General features: G+C 35.4%; 5 protein-coding genes across 7 annotated transcripts; 4 read left to right on the top strand and 1 right to left on the bottom strand.

The window, feature by feature from the left end:
- Positions 1-153: 153 nt before the first annotated feature.
- Positions 154-1,699, bottom strand: LOC130509748 (NAC domain-containing protein 60-like). The gene is made up of 4 exons (XM_057005932.1): positions 1,492-1,699; positions 1,096-1,349; positions 766-1,002; positions 154-696 (listed from the first exon to the last, which is right to left on the bottom strand). The coding sequence occupies exons 1-4, from the start codon at positions 1,679-1,681 to the stop codon at positions 358-360; spliced, it is 1,020 nt and encodes a 339-aa protein (XP_056861912.1). The 5' UTR covers positions 1,682-1,699; the 3' UTR covers positions 154-357.
- A 4,106-nt stretch (positions 1,700-5,805) lies between these two features.
- On the top strand, positions 5,806-9,125 carry LOC108852516 (scarecrow-like protein 31). Its single transcript, XM_018626025.2, has one exon. The coding sequence runs from the start codon at positions 6,096-6,098 to the stop codon at positions 8,262-8,264; it is 2,169 nt and encodes a 722-aa protein (XP_018481527.2). The 5' UTR covers positions 5,806-6,095; the 3' UTR covers positions 8,265-9,125.
- A 90-nt stretch (positions 9,126-9,215) lies between these two features.
- LOC130509736 (cyclin-dependent protein kinase inhibitor SMR5) lies at positions 9,216-9,970 on the top strand. The gene has a single exon (XM_057005919.1). It carries the CDS (start codon positions 9,389-9,391, stop codon positions 9,647-9,649), a length of 261 nt encoding a protein of 86 aa, XP_056861899.1. The 5' UTR covers positions 9,216-9,388; the 3' UTR covers positions 9,650-9,970.
- A 2,614-nt stretch (positions 9,971-12,584) lies between these two features.
- Positions 12,585-13,406, top strand: LOC108855604 (small polypeptide DEVIL 9). Its single transcript, XM_018629464.2, has one exon. The coding sequence runs from the start codon at positions 12,908-12,910 to the stop codon at positions 13,235-13,237; it is 330 nt and encodes a 109-aa protein (XP_018484966.1). The 5' UTR covers positions 12,585-12,907; the 3' UTR covers positions 13,238-13,406.
- A 1,956-nt stretch (positions 13,407-15,362) lies between these two features.
- Positions 15,363-20,632, top strand: LOC108856770 (uncharacterized). 3 transcript variants are annotated; one of them, XM_057005905.1, is made up of 8 exons: positions 15,363-17,428; positions 17,502-17,631; positions 17,728-17,876; positions 17,960-17,987; positions 18,088-18,131; positions 18,289-18,403; positions 18,551-18,694; positions 20,501-20,632. In XM_057005905.1, the coding sequence occupies exons 2-8, from the start codon at positions 17,605-17,607 to the stop codon at positions 20,552-20,554; spliced, it is 561 nt and encodes a 186-aa protein (XP_056861885.1). In that variant the 5' UTR covers positions 15,363-17,428; positions 17,502-17,604; the 3' UTR covers positions 20,555-20,632. The 3 variants fall into 3 exon arrangements, with proteins under 3 accessions (XP_056861885.1, XP_056861887.1, XP_056861888.1); XM_057005907.1 differs by lacking the exon at positions 20,501-20,632 and adding an exon at positions 19,603-19,748 and having other exon boundaries at positions 15,364-17,428; XM_057005908.1 differs by lacking the exons at positions 15,363-17,428; positions 17,502-17,631; positions 17,728-17,876; positions 17,960-17,987; positions 20,501-20,632 and adding an exon at positions 19,603-20,245 and having other exon boundaries at positions 17,992-18,131.
- The last annotated feature ends 426 nt before the right edge of the window (positions 20,633-21,058 follow it).

The following is a 21,058-nucleotide window of genomic DNA, read 5'->3' as shown; positions in this document are numbered from 1 at the left end:
AAATGTTAGCTAGACCCTTAAGGTTTTCATCTGAGGAACTTGCACAAAGAGTGTTTCTATTCAAACTTGTGAATTTATCAACAAATCCCTCGTATATCATCATAACTTGTCCGAAGTTGAAACTTGTTGGTTGATAGATATGCAATTTGCATGTGTATAAAGTGAAATATGTTGATTAGGTCATAACATCATAAACTACAATTTAATTTACTTAGTACGCATAGATGCTACAGTAGTACATACATACATTTATAGTGTTGAGAATGATGATGTAAACTGAGCCTAACAACATCATATGCACTCAACATTAAAGACATAACACAGGCATATGCCCACGAAGATGATGCCTCTTCAACGTCACACGAGATAAAACACCAACACGGCTATCATAACCAGCACCCAAGTAATAACATCCCATCTCGCTCGGTTTATGGACTTAATCGAGTAAATACCAATAAAGCAACCGGACATTGATATGTTGTTTTCTTCACCAATGTCATTCTGTAATGGCAGTCTCTGTAGCAGTGATTGCATTTGTTTGTCTACCATGCTGGGTAAAGGCAGTACTCTGGTCATTGTGGACTCTGATTGAAGCCTGGGGACATCGATCAGTGTATTACCGGAGTCTGCCGGATCATCTAGCTTCACTATGTCATCCCTCAGGATATCGGCATACAAATCTTCTTCACTAGGAACCTAGAAACATGGGAAAATCTCATTAAGACTTCAAGACATAAACCATTTTGTAAAAGAAGAAGATCAAACCTGTGGATTATGTGAAGATTGCGAGGATTCTGCTATTTCACTGAGTAGTTCATGCCCTGATTCACCTGATAAGTAATAATCAACTATATTTTCCCAACCAGAAACAGTTTGGTTCTGCAAGTTTGTGTTCTTGTCAAGTGATAAACTTGGCTGTGGCTGTGGCGGTGGTGGGGGCTTTTGACTCGTAGCTCCTTGAAATTCTGTATTCCTCCTAAGCCGGCAAATAACCAGCGCATTCTATATAAGAAATCAGAAATGTAAAGAAACATAAAAGGTAATCGGGAAGAAAAGTTTTCAAGAAACAGAATTAATGTATATAGTAATTATTACTAGTGATACTCCAATCATGCAGTACTCATGCATAATCCATTCCGTTCTTCCTCCTTTTGGGGCACGACCAATGTGGAAGACAAGCGTCCTCTTTGTTCCAATGACCTCAGAACCAGACTTGACGTTACGTTCTTTGCCAGTGGCTTTCCAGTATCCGATCTTGGTTGCTCTTCTGTTCTGTGAACCGTGTGGATACTTCTTACCACGAGCACAGAAAAAGAACCATTCACTCTCAGATTTAACGATTGATTTATCTGCCAAATATAAAGAAATTGTTAAAAAAAAAAAAGAAGAGCAAAAGGAAAACAGAGAAACATAAACTTTACTCTCTTTTTAAAAATCTTTTTGATCACAACATAAACTTTACTCAAGCAGAAGAAAATGAGTGAGACGAACCAGGCAAGTCCCAAGGCTCGAAGTTGTAAATATCCAGCTCAGGGATAATCTCAACGGACTTCTCCAAGCCATCCATCTTCCGTTTCAAGTAATAAGAAATAAGCTCGATGTCCGTCGGAGAGAATTTGAAACCAGGAAACGCCGTCGAAACCGCAACTGACACCGTTGTGCCCCTAGAAACCTCCGCCATATCTATACAAATAATCGAGAGGAGATCAAAAGGTGTTTTTAGCTTCTCGGAAATGGAAAAGCCAGTGGTGTACATAGAGAAGCAAATACTAAGATTTTTCTGCCTCGGGAATTGTATCAGCTTTTTAATGAAGGCGAGATGATCAAGTGCTTCTGTTTCAGTTTTCTTTTTCTACTTCCACAGCTGTTGCGCGGGCAGTGAATATCTCTACGTACGACTGCCACATCATCACACGTTCATTCAATTTGTTTTTGTTTTCTATCTTACCTAGTCAATTTTCATTTAGTGAAATAAATAGCACCGAAAGAAGACACGGGATGATGAATATTAGATCCAACCAAATATCATATACAATTTGGCTCAGCTTAGCCCATTCCTACAAATGATAAAAGCTACGAAGAGAAAAAAAAATATGTAGAGATATTCAGGTGGCATGAAAGTTAAGCTACGAGCTTAATATTGATGTGTGTATCTATTTGCAGGTGGCGTGATGTTAAGCTACGAGCTTTTGATAACGCAAAGCACCGGACTTATGTCGATTTGAAGGTATAATAAAAAAATAAAAATTTCCTTTTACCACTCAGTCTGTAAATGAGGTGTGTTGCGTGTCAAAGAAGTTATTATATATGTGAATGATAGGACAAATGGAAGACGTTGGTGCACACAGCAAGAATATCGCCGCAACAAAGGAGAGGTGAGCCAGTTCCGCAGGAGCTCTTAGACCGTGTACTGATGGCTCATGCCTACTGGTCCCAGCAACAGGGGAAACAACAGTTGCTAGAGGGACCTCAGAAGCTCGAGACCAGTCTTGGTCTATAGACTGGGAACAAAATGTTATCCCCGCGGCGTGAAAATGAACGTTAGCGGGATGAACCTGATATCTTTTTTTCTTTCATATATACTTTTTTTTGTTTATTTGTTATGTTATGTATTTGAAAATATTCATTGTGTAAGGAGAAAAAAGGAATGGAATGTGGTGAAGAAGAGGATAGAGATGAAGATAGGTGAAGTCTAATGTAATTTTCACAGTGCTTGGTTATAATAACATGTTTATTCCTTTTGCTGCCTAGCAATTTTAGACTCAGCTATTGTTGTTACATTTATGAATTTTATCAACATATCCCTCTTTTAGGAATTTTAGTTGAAACATATTGGTCGATAGAGAACTACAGATGCATTTTACATGTAGATAAAGTGAAATATGGTGATCAGGTCACATCATAAACTACAATTGTTGTTACATTTCATAGAGACACATGTGGCCCAAGACATAGACATGTTGGTTCAAGCCTGTTAATAGTATAACTATTGTGCTAATATATGGGCTAAAACCTGGTGAAATATATGTTTTTAACCCAAAAAGATGGTCGAGATGAAATGGGTACAAGCAAGCATCATTGAGAAATGATGAATGTGGAGGGAGATCAACTGGAAATCATCTATATTATTAATAATGATACAAGCAAGCATCAATAAAAATGATGAATGTGAAAAGGAGATCAACTGACTCCCTCGTACACACATGGGGATTGTAGAAAAGATTCCTTGTCTTTAAAAAAGAAACTAGAGTTAATAACAAACGGAATATAAATACGAATATGCGGGAAGATTCGTTAGGATCTCAATGATCAATGGAGACAAATAACTGGAGATGTCAGTTTCATTACTTCACATCTTTATGAAAAATTCGGCACCATTGAGTAAGCGTTTTGGATTCATGTGTTCATACGGCTAGTCTCTGGGCATCATGAGTGGATTAGGTTAAGAGTTAGTGATCCTTGGACACTAGAGAATGGTTATACGCTTGTAACGTAGCGTGTGTATAGCATAACAGAGTATTCTATGCTCAGACACTTATGTTGCCTAAATAATAAATGCTAAGTTCAACAAATGTCTTGTTTACAAAGTTCTATTGCATCATGCACAAAAAATAATTTGTTGCAAACAATATTACAAGATAATGTGCATTATGATTAATCAATCTCAAAAAGTAGTTACATGATTACATCCTAAAACTGTAGTTAAATAAGTTTCAAATTATTGATTAAACCAGGAAACATCATATTTCAAGATGAAAGAAATAATAAAATCCTATTAGCTTTTCTTGGTACAATTTCTAAGATTCCTATTGGAAAAAACTATTAACTAAACAATCCTAAAAGGTTAAATATCTAATTAGATACAGAAACAAATCATAGTACTCAAACGTGACACCCACTCGGTTTCGAGTTTTATCATAGTACAAATATTAAATGGTCTGAATCTCACAATGTTACAACGTAAATGTCAGAATGTCAGTGCGATCAGATCGGGATGGGGTTCTCTCACGTTTGTGCTTTTCTATAATATTTTTCTTCTATAATAAAAATGTTATTCTATGTGTTCAAAAAAATGTTATTTTGACAATTTTTCTTATTATATAAAGAGTTTTATTTTATAATTTAAATGTAGTTTATATTTACTTTCAGTTTAATACTAATTACAAACTGTATTAATTTTATAAATAATTTTATTTTTTTCAAATATTATTGACTAAATAAATCTAATTAATAAAAACATAATATAGTTTAATTATCTTTGATCTATATGAAAATTTTCACAAGAACATTTTTTATGAAAAGGAGAAAGAATAATTATCTTACTTTATGTTTATTTTAAATGGGTTGTTTGTTTTGTAAATATGTACTACTCCCTCCGTCTCAAAATAATAGATATTATATGATTTTTACACTTATTAAAAAAACATATTAAAACATAATTATTACTGCATAGTTTTTTGTAATTTTATGTTTCTTATATTTCTAAACTAATAAGATTTCAAAAAAAATGTAATTAATATTTTTGAAAACCACAATTTTTTATTATTAATTGACAAAAAATATATTGAAAAACATAAAAAATACATCTTTTTAAAACAAAAAAATTTCTTAAAACATGGATCTTATTGAAACGGAGGGGTTACTATATATATGGGGATACATTTCTAATATATAAGCAACATTTCTAATAAATTTGTACATTTCTAATATATAAGCAACATTTCTAATAAATTTGTAGAGGTCAAATAACCAACTCCACCTATCCGGAATCTCTATTAATCTTGCTCCCTAAGTTTTATCTATTAATCTTGCTCCCTAAGTTTTACACATGACATGAAAGTGTTTGAATCAAAAAAAAGTGTTAGAATCAATTTAACTAATAGTACTACTCTCTCTTTTTTTGGTAGGATACGTTTGACTTTACATTAAAACGAGAATAAAACGGGAGTTGATAAGAGCATCATCAACCCAGCCACCCTCTTGGGTTGCTTATTTTTTTTTTTTAATTTTGTTTTGTTTGAATAATAAAAAAAAAAGAAAAGAACCAATCGCGGGCCGTCACACGTCAGTGGGGCCCGCAGATAGTTGAAACAACGCCTCTTGAACAAGCGTTTTTCCTTCTTGTTTCTTCTTCCTCTCTTTCTTTTTCCTGCTTTTTCTAATTAAAAAAAAAATAAGCACCATCACTAACCACTGCGTTAATGGTACTCTAAGTACATATAGATAAATATTTTAATGTAGTCAGATAAACTGTGTCTATCTAAAGCGACCAAAGCTTGTGATTTGTATTAATGTCACTATCATGGTATAATCCAGATTTTAATCTAATTTGATACATTAGATATATAGGATTCACATCAATTGATGGGTTGTATTTAGATCTCTTGTATTTAATTCATCGAATCTACTATAAGAATATCTTAAAATGGTCAAAGTTAAGAACCTTCACAAACTATTTCAACCCCTACATAAAGTTCAAATCAGAAATGTTATTTAGTACTAATCAGGAATGCGTTTCTTAGCTAGAGAGAGTTTCATACACAGATAAGGAATCGTGACCACTTCTTAATTAATGCCATAACAATAAATATATCAACCACTTGTCATGTCATAGTAATAGTTAAGAGCTTATTAACTCTCTGTTGATTAATTAACATGACAGTCACTACTACTGAAACAATAAAAATGGATAAAATAAGAAGAGATGGGGCCCAAGCCCACCAATAAGAACACTTAAGACAGGTCAAAAGGAGCCGACAAATAATATATTTGGAATCTCGGACAAATCACAAGACTGGTCTTGTCCCCCTCGCGTATCCCACGAAACTTTCTTCTTTTTATCTTTCTCTCTGTTGCTTCACGCATAGCAATATCCAATCACACGCCCTTCACGTTGCGCATTGATCTTAAAAAAAAACAAACCATTTTTTGCTTCCTACTTTGTGCACTAACTTGTCCCATCTCTTCTTCAGATGTAACCAGTGTTGTTCTGAATTCTCACCTACTTTAGATTCGCTACTGAATCTTTTTGTGTTCTCGTAGGTGGTAGGAATCAAGTTCAGTGAATTAGGTTTTTCTTTTTCTTTTTTTTGACGATGAATTCGAATTTCTCTGGAGTGGTCAACGGTTTCGAGTATTATGATGTTGGTTTCTTACCAAATCAGAATCCTAATCTCGGCTTCGGTGTTCCTTCCTCGAGCGACTTCGATCTCCGTTTAGATCATCATCATCAACCTTCAATTTGGGTTCCCGCAACACAACAAGTTCAAGATTTTGATATTCATCATTATCATCAACAACAACAACAGAAATACTCTCCTCCAGCTGATGAGATTGATTCCGAAAACACCCTCTTGAAATACGTAAACCAGCTCCTTATGGAAGAAGAGACTCTCGCGGACGCGGAGCAGACCACGTTGTTCTACGATTCTTTGGCTCTACGACAAACCGAACAAATGTTGCAGCAAGTCATCAGCGACTCACATGCTCAATCTCCTTGTGCTATCCATCCTAATTCGATTACTAGCAGTTGCTGTAGCAGTACTACTACTACTACTGGTGGTGGTAGTGGTAATTACTGGAGCAGTAACAGCAATTCTAGTATCGGGTTCGAGACAGCAGGTAATTCTACTGAGTATTATGATGATGCTGTCCGTGATACTGTGTCGTTTCAAGGGCCAAACACGTTTCGTGGTGGATTCGTACAGCCAGCGAGTGAGATTCTCGTCAGGAGTATGTTTACTGATACAGATTCAGTTATGCAGTTTAAGAAAGGCTTGGAGGAAGCTAGCAAGTTTCTTCCTAACACCGATCAATGGATCTTCAATCACGACCAACACGAGGTGAAAGAAGACAGAGTGATCTCGAGAGCTAGGAGGAAAAATCGTCACCACGAAGAAGAAGAAGAAGATCTAGAGGAAGCTAGGAGCAGCAAACAATCAGCAGTCACCGTCGAAGAAGACGGTAAACTAACGGAGCTCTTCGACAAAGTCCTCCTCCTCGACGGCGAAAGCGACCCGCACGTCATCGAAGACGGCGAGAGCGTTTCGAGCAAGCCTCAGGTCCCCAAGAAAGAAGGAGGCCGCACCAAAAGAAAGTCCCAAGCGTTCGATTTCCGCACGCTCCTCACTCTCTGCGCGCAGTCCATCTCGGCCGGGGACAAGATCACGGCCGACGACTTGCTAAGGCAGATAAGGAAGCAGTGCACGCCTCTGGGAGACGCCTCCCAGAGGCTGGCCTACTTCTTCGCGAACGCGCTCCAGGCGCGTCTGGAAGGTAGCTGCTCTGGAGCTACGATCCAGAGCTACTACGATTCCATCGCATCCAAGAAACGAACGGCCGCTCAGATCCTCAAGTCCTACCACGTGTTCTTGTCTTCCTCTCCGTTCATGACTCTGATCTATTTCTACTCCAACAAGATGATTCTCGACGCGGCTAAAGATGCCTCCGTGCTTCACGTGATAGACTTTGGGATCCTCTATGGCTTCCAGTGGCCTATGTTTATACAGCACGTGTCGAAGAGCAAGAACGGGCCGAAGAAGCTGAGGATAACGGGTGTAGAGCTTCCTCAGAACGGGTTCCGTCCCACGGAGAGGATAGAGGATACGGGGAGGAGACTCACGGAGTATTGCAAAAGGTTCGGTGTACCGTTCGAGTACAACGCTATCGCGTCCAAGAACTGGGAGACGATACGTTTGGAAGAGTTCAAGATCCGACCAGACGAAGTTCTCGCGGTGAATACTGCTCTCAGGCTCAAGAACCTCAGGGACGTGACTCCGGGAGGGGAAGAGGATTGTCCTAGAGACGGGTTCTTGAAACTGATCAGAGACATGAAACCCGACGTGTTCCTCAGCTCGACGGTCAACGGGTCTTTCAACGCGCCTTTCTTCACCACGCGGTTCAAAGAAGCTCTGTTTCATTACTCGTCGCTCTTGGACATGTTCGGTTCGACGCTCTCCAAGGAGAACCCGGAGAGGATACATTTCGAAGGGGAGTTTTACGGGAGGGAAGTGATGAACGTGATCGCTTGCGAAGGAGTTGATAGGGTGGAGAGGCCCGAGACTTACAAGCAGTGGCAGGTGAGGATGGTGAGAGCTGGGTTTAAGCAGAAGCCTGTGGAGGCGGAGCTTGTGGAGTCGTTTAGGGTGAAGATGAAGAAGTGGGGTTACCATAAAGACTTTGTGCTTGATGAAGATAGCAATTGGTTCTTGCAAGGTTGGAAAGGTCGCATCCTGTTCTCTTCTTCTTGTTGGGTCCCTTCTTAGCTTTTTTTTTGTGTTACAGTCAAATATGTAACACTTAATTTTGTATTTAATGTTTTGTTTGTTTCTTCTTCTACTTGGTTTTCCTTTGCTCTGTCTGCAACATGTCATTTTATGTATCACATGTTGAAAGCAATAAGAGGTTAACTGGATTTTTAGTACAGAAACTAAATCAAATCAGGTAGTGAAGTCTGCATGTTGTATGACTTGTATCTAGTAGATAGATAAAACATGATGCACTGTTTTTTTTTTGTGGTCAAACAAACATAATGCATTGTCTTGTTATTGCCTTCCATATAATTTACATTGAGTAACCATTTGGATGTCTGTGTCGGAACCACATGTGGCTCAAGCGGTGGAGCACCATCATCCTCCGCAGGCTTCACCGTTACAGGCCCCTCCTGGCTCTTCTTCTCTGTCTCTTCAAATCTGGATTTAAACCTGTCGCAATTTGTCGTCTCACCAGACTTAAACAGGCGTTCACCTAAAACTTTAGCAAGATCATCCTAATGCAGAACCTCCTTTCTCAAGCAATGGCTCAGCGATCTGAGCCATTTGCTCTTTGTGTTCCTCTATTATCTCAACCGTTAGCTTGTAAGCTTTGGCCACCCACTCTCGGATCTCATCTATCATTGCACAGAGTCAAAGTTTGGATCTTTATAGAGTTTTGTTGAAAGAGACTGTAAGATGATGCTTGGGAGACAAGACACCAACGCGTTTGACTCTCGCATATATTGTTGCTCCCTGGTTAATTGTAACTGGTTTGTTATCTTCAATTTTAACCCAGCCGGTTATTCTTTATATCAGATCCATTCCAAACCGTGGTTCGGTCAATGTATGATTAGAGGCGAAGATAATTAAATGGGCCTGCATTGAATTAAGAAGCTACATTATAAACGGCCCATATTTTTAAACTCCAGTCGAGTCAATTGTGTGTCAACATTTCCACCTGAATTCACCTATGTTCTGCCACGTAGCATTATGTTCCTCCACGTGTCAGTTTGTAATACGACTCCTAGCAACTTCCAGAACAAGCTACGTCGCACCAAAACCAGAGTACTAAAGAAGCAATTAAGACTTTTAATTAAGAGTAGTTAGCAGAAGAGTGCGAGAGAATAGAAGAAGAAATGGACAAAGGGTTTAGTTGCTACGACGGCGAGAAGGTGGTGGTTGATGATGATGTCTACGGTGTGGGATGCACGACGCCTACACGTGAAGAATGCAGAATACCAGCTTATCCGCCGTGTCCACCTCCGCTGAGAAGGAAAAGATCGATACACTTTGGGAAGAAGACAGGACCACCTAAGAACGGTTACTTCCAGCCTCCGGATCTTGAGCTGTTCTTCACGGCGGTGGCACCCTCCAGACGGCAAGAAAGCTGCGCTTAGACTGCTAACCACCAGCTTTGGTTCATTATCTATATAAGTAGTCCCGTTCCTAGATGGGTTGAGGTTTTGTTTTAAACGGGGGGTTGGGTTTGAATACGGCTAATTAATGTATATATTTGTGAGCTTCATGTGAAGCCTAGGCTTGTGTGATGTATATTGATAAGGATTAGCTGAACATGTTTGCGTAATGATCTTGATTTGTGTTAAATTTGTGTGATTTTAGTGTCGTTGTATGTCGGGGTGGGCTCTATATATCTTCTTCTTTTTGTATATAAACGATCTTTATGTTACTATTTGTTGTAGTCTGGCTGTAGTATTGGACATTTTACGTAGGCCTTCCTCATATGGATGAACGGAATGTTTGTTGTTATGTGGCATCAGTTACACAATGATAGAGAGAAAGATTTAAAGTCTTTAACTATTCTGGCTAATGGCATACACGGGATAGCAATTAGTCTTCCACTCCAGTAAGTTTATGAGTTATCACGTTCAAGAAATGGTTTCAATAGCTGTAAAAATTTGAAGTATACTTAAATTTATTCTGGCATATCTTCTGAAATCATCATAATGCAAACTCAGAGTTTAATGTTACTTCAAAACAAGTAGAGTAATTTAATTTTGATTTGACTAGCCAAAGTATCCAGGGTTTATTGTAAACATAAGCAATAGCCCAGTTTGCTGTCTGTTTTTATTAAACTCCATGTGTTACAAAACGTAGATAAAAGTGGTAGAAGGTACGTACGCATAGTGTTAGTAATATACTGTGGTTAGTTTGAATAAGTTGTTATCGGGAAACCCAGGCTGTTTCGAAAACACAAGTGAAAAAAACATGTGGAATATTATTAGACCATAGCTGTCTACTCTTGGTCCCGATTTCAAAACTTTTTATCGTAAGATTTACTTTTCTTCCCGTCCCTCTTTGCCCCTTTCTCTCCTAACACTCCCACACAATACTCCCAAAATGTTAATGTTTTCGTTTTGAAGAACTCTTATAGTTGTAGACCACTGATTCATATAATTCGAGGGACAAGACCCCGCCTATAATTTAGACGTTTGTAGACAAATTTGAAAATGATGTCTTCTCTTTTTTAACATCAACCACTATACATAAGCCCTTTCTCAAAAAAAAAAAACATCAACCACTATACATACCAAAGAGAATAATAACTATGATATAATAATATGTATATCGTTCTAGAATTTTCTCTTAAAAGTATTTTGAAGTCGTTTAATATCTTTGAGATCTATTTAGTGGCACCGGTTTATAAATAGTTCTGTTTAAGGCACTATGTTCAAGCAGTACTACTTGAATCGGTCGACAAAATATCCTATGTTGGATCCTCCGTAAAACAATACTTATATTTACCTCATGTGGTGAACCGTCAAATATACCGTATTTCTTATCACCGGTCAAAATGCTATATAAATTAGTTTGCCGAAGCTTTACTCTAAAACTAAAACCAACTAGATTTAGAATGTAATCAGTTTTTACAATTTTCTATGGTTCCCGTCCCTTTCTGGCAGTTTCATTTGCGTAAATAGACTTTCAGTTATAGAACTATAACAAACATATATGTATGTATGGATGGATAGAATTTATTGTGGTCTCTCTCTCTCACACGTGACGGTTAATTATATAACAGGCTACGTACTAACAAAGTCTTGTTTTCTTTTTCCAGCGACACTGGTCCATATTTATATATGGAGCTCCAAAAGACACTTTGAAAATGTGGAACCTACAAAGCAAAAATGATGATCACGAGCCCTTGCTTCTTAGGACCAACGTAGCAAACCTAGTGGTGTTGAGCAATCAAGGAACTAATCTAAAATTAAACAAGTAAAAGTAAAAAGCTGTCCATATATTAAGAAGAAAAACTTAACCAACAACTTAAAATAAATATAAAATATCAAAGAGAAGAATGCCAGCCAGTTGTGTTAACAACGTCCTTAATTGTATAACCAGCATGCTTTATGTCCGTACTGGACGTTATACGCAGGCCTTATTTACGGAAAATACTTTTAACCTATTAAAAATATGTACTATGGGTAAACAAATATTCATAAAATAAAAGACTGAAAAGCAAAAAAAAAAAAAGCTAAGGAGAAAAATAAAATTTCTTGTTAGCACTTACTAAGCTAATTCTCATAAAAAAGCACTTTAAAACTATCCGACGTGACTTTTATTTTAAAAAAAAACAACTTATTAAAATTTAAGATATAATGTATGATGACGTGAAGCTAAAACTTCGGTCTCAGGCCCCCCAATTTTACAGATCTCCAAATAAAATAAAAATTCATATATTTTTACAATCAATTTGTAATCTGTCTCAGTTAATAATAACAAATGCAAAACCTAATCATTTTAAATCATAAAAATAACAAAATAAAATTTATCTTTGATTAATGGGTTTTCATTTATTCTTTTGACAAATATGTTTTTTCAACTACTTTATATCATATTTATTCATTATACAAAAATATTCTATTTTTAAAACAAGTTTTGTGAAATTTTATAAATAAAATATAGACTCCCATTTTCTATTTTGTTTCAAAATTCTATAATTTCAGGGCTGGCTCTAGCCATCACGATTATTTTTTTACATTTTAGTTATATGCCGAATGTAAAAAGATTGATGAAATGTAAAAAATGAAAAGACACTGTTTCCGTCATGAGAAAAACCCTATGACTAAGGTTAAAAAAAGAAATAGTATGGAAATACTTCGTCATCATAGAAATAACTTTTTTTATACAACTAAAATCATTTGAACCTTTATAGTCAGGTATTAATATATGCTTATATTTTACTGTATTATAATGGTCTCGTACATGCAAGTTTAATTAGGCTAAATATGTGTGAAGGGATCAGTGCTAAATAAAAAATTGTTCCACATTACCGAAGCCAAGCTTTTTTTTTTTGTTCAACAAACGATAGCATTAAAATAAGAAAGTGGGCTTATCAGGCCAAGCGAATTATATTCAATATTCCAGTTCATTTTCTTGCCTTCATCATGTCCATTTTTTCCATTTAGTTTTATTTTGTATAGCACTCACCATATATAAACATCTCTCTACTCTCTCACTCTGTCACTCTCTCTAGATCACTACTTTCCTTTAAGCTCAATCACAACGAACTCACAATCACAACGAACTCACAATCAAGTTTTATATATATAAAAATAGAGACCGGCCTCCAACTGAGTCAGAAGCTCTATCTCTCTCCCTCTACATCCTTTCTTCCTTCTTGATCAGACACAGACATGGACGATAAGTGGAAGGTGTCGAAAAAGGATGCATCAGCTGCATCGTGCTCATCTTCTAGTTCCTCTAAATCCAAGTTCTCTAGAAGCTTCTCAACAAGTGCTTCATCCACAAAGGCTCCTGTATTCATACGGAGCTCATCCACCAAATGCTCAGTGCCATCTTCTTCATCCTCCATCTCCAGAAGCTCATCCAAGAAAGAGAAAGGATCATCGTCATCTTCCATTACCCAAAAATACAGTAGCTTGGCCAAAGAACAAAAGGGAAGGTTTTATATCATGAGAAGGTGTGTGGCTATGCTTGTCTGTTGGCATAAACATGATTCCTAGCTTAGATCTCATGCATTCTAATATTCTATATTCCATATTTGTTTTGGTATTATATCAGTTTGATTCTCTACTCTAGGTTGTTGCTACAAGTTTCTATACTAGTACATTGTGAGAAAGAGATTCTTTTGATAATTAATATCTATCTTATTAAATCAGAAACATTACAACTTCTTCTATGTAGATTTTAAAGGTGGACCTCATATATTTAAATTAAATGTCTCATTCCTTATACATAATACGTACCATAGTCTAACTTTGCATTGATGTATTTCCTTAAATACAATTCCTTTTCCATATTCCATATATAGTTTCAAATTTATTACATGTCGATTTAAATAAGATAGATACTAAGAATACTAAATATTAATCTTACTAGAATTACCCTATACAATTCATTTTAAATTGATCAGTATACTTCATTGGCCATATTGATTTTATTAGTACGAATAACATTAGGTAGATAAATCATAGACATATACATAAAGATTTGACTATTTTTTAACTACCTTGGGCCTAATCTACTTTCTAAAACAAATAACACATAGCTTTATATATTGTATAGAATATAGTAATATTGTATAGTATTATACTTATACAATAATACTAAAAACAAACCAAACTGAAATATAATATATATCGAAAATGCTTTGAACCATTACAGACAAAATATATTAGACCTCAGTGATAAAATTCAATTTCAAATTATGTAATAGTTATTTTAAAAAATTAAACTTCGTAATGTACAAAAACATAAGTTTTATATCAAATTTTGTGTTACAATAAAAAGACATAACTCGCGCTTGCAAAATATTATTTTTACATACGAAAGACAGTTTTGGTATTGTTCTTTAAACAGAAAATTGAATTATACAAACTCGATACTACATAAAACTAAACAATACAGAATACATTTTAAAAATAAAACCCGTGCGAGTGCGCATGGCCTTTGCGAAAATCGTAGATATTTTTATATAATATATAAATATATTATGTTACATATATTTTCATATAAATAATACCCCAATGTAAGTTTTGTATGATAAATATTGAAAATACAAAATATAGCACTATATATTCAAAATAATATATAAAAAATCTACTTTAAATTATCATAAATTTTAAAAATCAAATTTAGTAATTAAACACATTGCTTATTTAAACACATTAGTACACATTGTTATTTATCAAAATTTTATATTAATACATTTGCAAACATGTATAATATTTAGTACAAATAAAGATAAAAAAGTTTGATTCCCGCTCGGTCGAGCGGGTCATGATCTAGTATTATTATTAATTTGATAACTCGTGTATACAGATGTATAAATAATTTGAACTTCAAAGTGTGACGTGTGTATGTCCGTCTGTAATGAATAAAATTGAACACATCGAACATTTTGTAGGAAAGTGAAAATATTATGCCACAATCTGGAGGGTCGATGTGTCGAGACGTACAATTATTTTGTTGGGATTAAATCGAATAGTCACTTTCAATGTCTGGAAAATAATTAAATACCAACCAATGAAAATTTATTTGGTCAAAGATCTGAGGTTGTTTGTGGTCAACAGATCTGAGTATACTTCACATAGTTCTTCGCTACTCAAATTTATCTGGCTCCATATGGCATTTTGCAACGTTTATGCTCTTCTATAGCCGTGATTAGACTTCAAACAATACCTTTTTTGAAAACGATAATGGGTCTAATGTCATGAATATACAATTATCCTGATGTGGTAATAACGTGGTCAATAAAGTTGCTTGATCTTATTGGATTATAGATCTTTGACTATAGCCAGCACGATAAATATTTTGGATTGGTAACCTTTATTCGATTTCTTATTACATCGACTCGCTGAATTAGTACAGCAAAACCCATTAATAAAAGAAAAGTCTAATTTAAGAAAAAGGAAGAGTATAAACTCATAAAAGAGCTATATATACAAATCTTTTCATTTTGAGAACTTTGTATTCAGTTTAAAAAAAAAAACATTTTAGTTTTTAACTTAACTCTTTTATATATTCATTCTTCATTTTGTGGCAGTATTCGTTTCACACTTATTTGTCATTTTGATAGAAGGAAGATTCCCTCCTGCCAAAACCTAAATTTACTATATATGAAGATATACAGAGTTAACCGGTGGTGGTGGCCTAGTGGCGCTTGAGGGAATTAAGAAACCCAATAAGGCGAACCCGGGTTCAAACCCCACCGGCCACACGGATATGAGTTAATGCTTTCGACTCATTTGAATGCCCAGGAGAGGGTCTATCCGTGGGCTGTACCTCCACCCCGGGGGTTAGGCTTGTGTCATCATTGACCCGGGTTTAACCCTTTTCCCTTTTCAAAAAAAAAAAGATATACAGAGTTTATCTTTATGTATGAAGCCACATTATTCAAATATTAAAAGATATAATAATTACTAAAATGTTTATGAGAATGTACGTACTTGGACACTATTCCGCGTTACTGTCATGAATAAAAGTTATAAAACTAATATTCCCTATTTAGAGCGGTAAAAAATAATTCGAGATACTGAAGAATCCAATGGAAAAATAGGAACCACTCAATCTTTGTCTCTTTTTGACTCTGACGATAATGTCATCATGATCATAAGAACTTTGGATTTAATCAAAAAATAAAATGATCACGTTATGGATTGGTTCAAAAAACCTTTTCAATTATTATTTTTTCAAAAAAAAAAAAAACTCAAAATAATCGTACGGAGAAATTCTTGGGGTGAAAAAGGCGAACAAAAATTAAAGAAAGAAAGAAACTCAGACTTCTCAGGTGAAAAAAAACAAACACAAAAGTACAAGGGAGAAAAAGTGAACAGTGTCAGAAACATTACCAAACTTTAATAAGAACAAACGAGTTTGGGACATGGCGTTTAGAGAGACGTTGGATTTGTAAGAGTGAAAATCTGACGGAGGAGGAGGTAGCAGCTTCTTCTGACTTTGAAACTGAGAGAACCAAGTTGTTAAGTAGGAATCAGAACATTTGTGGCGATTGTTCGTTTTGATCGAGGGATACCTATAGCGTTGTTGGGGCTACTTTTTCTTCCAGACGTCGAAACAATAGGACTCGTCTTAGGCAAATGCAATAAAAATTAACTTCACTAAAAAGGTACTCCACTAATTTAAAACCTAAACGTCACATGATCAACAACTAAATAAATAATCCCTCCGTTTCATATTATTTGTCGTTCTAAGTCTTTGCACACATATTAAGAAAATATTTAATTTTACATATTTCCAAAATAAAAATACTATTACCAATACACATCAACCAATATAAAAATAGAATAGAGAATATTTTCAATAAATTTTGCATTGAAAACCGAAAACGACACTTATTTTGAAACAAAAATTTTGCTCTAGAACGATATATAATTTGAAACGGAGGGAGTACTAGCTAAAGCTAGTTTTGTTGGAATCTATATCAATATTTCAAAACAGTCTGAACAGATTTATATTACACAATTAAGACCGTAATTCTGGAGGAGACCGTATATACATGATACACAATTACGGATCAGACAAACACAATGCCAATGGTGACGACTAGGAGTAGCCACTGAGAAAGTAATGTATACATATGTGTAACAACAAGTGTCCTATAGTATAGTGGTTCATCAATAATTTACAGTCATTTTGTTCCATGCGTATATCACAAGTGTAGCATAGTGGTTCATTAATATAGTTTATAATCATTTTATTCCATGCTAATGTTGATTAGAATTGCAAAGCTCAATCCAGTTTCAGAATATATATATATATATATAAAAATATAAATATTTTATTTAGTTACATAAATATATGTTGACAAAAGAAATTACATAAATATTTGGTTTATTGCGCTTCGGTTCGATTTTCAACCCCAACAAATCCGAGCCGTTTGGATTGAAGAAAAACCAAACCAAACCAAACGGGTCGTGTGTGGACTCTGGTTTAGTCTGAGTGGGCTTGGGTTAGACAGGTTCGGTTCTGTTGAAAAATTGCGCCAAACAAAAAAAAAATTTGAAAAAAATGTTGATGGCGTAGATGAAGGCACGTGTCCATCTTTGCGATGTGAATCTGATCCAAACCTATTTATATTCTTTCTCTGCTTTTTGTTTGTTTTTATGTCTTTGACCTCTCGATCTCTGATTCCTGAATCCTCTGCTGGTGAGAGTGTTCTCATGGAGCTTCAAGGAGTAAGTTTTCTATTTATATTATATAGCTGCAGAAAAATTGGAAAATTCTGATGATTTTTTTTTTTACAAGTAGATTTGGGAGACAAAGATGATGCAAGCTGGAGTCTTCTCTGGACTGATCGACAGGTCATTGGCTCAGAAGTCAACAACACCTGGAGGAGGAGGTCCACTTACACATGATCTCAATGTTCCTTATGAAGAAGGTACAGAGGAGTACGAGACTCCTCACTAGTGTTGAATATCTGTGATTTGACATCTTTTGTTGTTGTCTTGAGCTTTGGTTTTTTTTTTTTGAGCAGAATCCCCTTCCAACGCCGCTTCCTGATAGCTCCTCCTTGTATAACATTCCTACTGGCTCGAGTGATTACAATACTCCTGAAACTGAGAATGGAAGCAACGCTGATGTTAAAGCAAGACCCAGTCCTTATATTGTCAGCCCTACTTTTGAGTAAATGATGTTGATGCTTTGTAATGTAACTTCTTATCCAAGTATCTTCAGAGGCTGATGAATATGCTTTTTTTTTATTGCAGCAACCGCCAAGGCTTGATGTCAATGTTGGTAAGTACTAGTTTTGCCACAAACTTAATTTCTCAGTGAAAAAGAAACACTTCTCAGTTTGTTTGCTTGGGACATAAATAAATGTCTGCCCTAATACCAGCTTATGAGATTGAGAGAGGAAACTCTAATCAACAGTTTACGCAGGTACTTCTACTTAACATCTAAATCAAGAATCGTGAATTTTTGACATTTTTTTTTTTTTTTTGGTTCAAATTCTCTTTTACAACACTTACGTGATTGATCTGACGAGTGCTCTTTTTCAAGTACTTACCTTATTGTGGATATATATATATACTGTCAGGACTTATTTGTGCCATCCTCTGGGAAACGGAAGCGTGAGTGATGATTCTTCTGAACAATATCAAAATGGTGGATATATACCACAACATGATGGTGCAAGCGATGCAATGCCTCAGGTTCGTCTGTAAAAACAACACACATTTTGGTTTGGAATCTCATTGATTTGCATGATAAACCAGATTGTCCTCAGCTCCCTTCACTTAAGAAGTTTATGGATGTTTGAAATCTCAGTGATTCATCTGATTTAAAGCACGAATTTGCAGGCAAACCTTGAGGGCAATGCATTCTGCATGACCTTTGTTGGTGATAGAAAGTTTCCACGAGATGTCATCTGCTCATCTTCAAAGATTCCTCAAGTTGATGGGCCAATGCCTGACGCTTACGATGAAATGTTGTCTACACCAAATGTAAGTAACTATGCTTCAGTGTGTTTCTAAGAATCTTCTCATTTATACCTTTTGATAAAAGACCAATCTCTCTACTCTGGTTGGATTGTTGTATAAAATGACAGCTTTTTCTTGTTGAAGGATGTATCAAAATTTGACTTTCATAACATCATGTCTTTCACAAAAGAAAATCAACTTCCCAAAAGTAATATTAAAATATTATAAGTTTGGACCCTTCAAAGTTCAAACTAGTATGTCTTTAGTAACATTATATGTCTCTTAAGTAAATAAAACTTGGACCTTAAAACTAATATTTATTTAAAGTTTTTATTTAATATTCTTTTATAATATAATATAATATTAAAAAAAAACTTTTACAAAATTATATTGAAAACAAAATATATATACTTATATATTATATTTAAAAAATATTTATTAATTTTTGTATAAAAAATACATATATATATATTTTTTATTGGTTTTTCCTAACTAATAGTTGTACATACTGGACCCGAAACGTTATCAATAAACTAAGAGATGAGCCGGTTGTACTGACGCAAACCAACATCAGAGACTAACATTTTTGGGCCATTGTCCCCATAAACTAAAAGTTGACCAAACTCAGACGTAACAGAAACCAAAAAGAGCGGAGAAAGTAAAACCGAAAGAAAAGGAAAAAGGAGGCAAGTTTTTAGGTAATGACCGTTTCAAAATAACAGCATTTTTCTATTTTTCTTCACATGTTCCACCCATAACCAAGCCCTCCTTTCGCGCTACCCATCCACAAAAATGAAAACCTCTCTCCCTTTTTAATTATTCTTCTTCTCATCACATCACTTTCCTTCCTATCTTCTTCTTCTCTCTTTATCTCTTTGTGCTTATATATATTCATTGGATCAATCTTGATTCTGAAACGTGATGGAGAACAGTGTGAACATGTTTAGCAATAGCGAGTCCCCGAGATCACCACCGACTAGGCTCCAGAGGCAAGCACCTATGGCTCTGAATCTTGACCGTGTTCCAGTGAATCCCGTTTTGCAGCAGTCGTGTGATGCGGCTGCAACCTCAGCTATCCCTCTGCTTTCACCTCTCTATGTGTCTCCAAACCAGCAGTCTTCTCCTCTCCCTAGACAAGGGGAAGAAGATTTCATGTTTCCTGTTGGTGTTGCTGACAAGAACGGTTCTCAACCGTCAATAGACCACAATGAAAGCTGGCAACATTCAGCTGAGGCCGACAATAGCAGCCAAATGGCTCTTGTTAATATGTTTCAAACCAAGTTCGCGCTTGTAAATCCTTCACAATGATCCTCTTTTAGTATTTAGGATGTTTTATATGCTGTAATAAGAGAAAACTTGGATATATTATAAACAATATCCAGCTTTGGAAAAACGTTAATTTTCCAAAGAATAAATTTATGATACGTCCACAAAAATCTGTTTCTTTTTTACAAAGTAGACTTTCCCATGATTAAAAAAAATGTGGGGGGCACATATTTTACTTAATTTGTTGAAGAGAATGTTCTTATCGTTTATATGCATGATCCTCTCTTTCAGTATGCACTTCCACCTGCTCTTTCTGCGAGCCACCTAGTTTATATACAACACCAAACAAGTCTAACCATGTGATTAGAGATAAGCGCAGGACTAACTCACTCCCAAAAAAATAACCTGCGTAAAACAGGAGAATCATTACCTTGTCAATGAGCCAAAAACAGATGTTGTGTGTTCATATCTTCACCACTTTCTAAGTCATCCAACTCGTCATCATCATCATCATCTTCATTCAACAGTTCTTCATCATCTTCAATGGTATCGTTTTTTGTGCAGCAACATGTGTGGATCTCTAGCACAGAGGGACTTCAGCAGAACATATTCATATAAATGTAACGGCCCAGTTTACTTATGGTTTTAATTATTTTGCAAATTTCTTTCAATATTTATCATCTACTGTATTTCTTTGTGCTATCGGGTTTTATATACAATCCGGTTCTTTCTTAACCAAACTTGGTATTATTATTGTGTACACGTGTCGTCATCGCTACCCAGGCCTGTTGCTACCGTCTAATTTTTTTCTTCAGATTTTTTGTCTTGCAAACAAAAAAAAATCAAATATGAACCCAAGTCCGTTGGATCAAAACAGCGGACTATCCATATTAAGTATTTGGATCCGATCCAAATTTATCAAAGATTGTAGAAACTATTGTTTACAAAAACCCAAACTAATGAAAAACAACCCTGAATAAAAGAACTGAAGGAATTAAATTGTCTTTTTGATGCCTGCTCTGTTGTTTGGAGTTTGTCTTTGTAGTACTCAACTTTCTCAATTTATATATTTACAAGTTGGCCAAAGAAAAAGAATTAAATTGCCTTTAAAAATATCATATA

The sequence above is a fragment of the Raphanus sativus genome, chromosome 1 (genome assembly GCF_000801105.2).
Source record: "Raphanus sativus cultivar WK10039 chromosome 1, ASM80110v3, whole genome shotgun sequence".
NCBI classification, from domain to species: Eukaryota; Viridiplantae; Streptophyta; class Magnoliopsida; order Brassicales; family Brassicaceae; genus Raphanus; species Raphanus sativus.
Note: the sequence above shows the minus strand (reverse complement) of the source record. Positions and strands in the feature narration are given on the sequence as shown.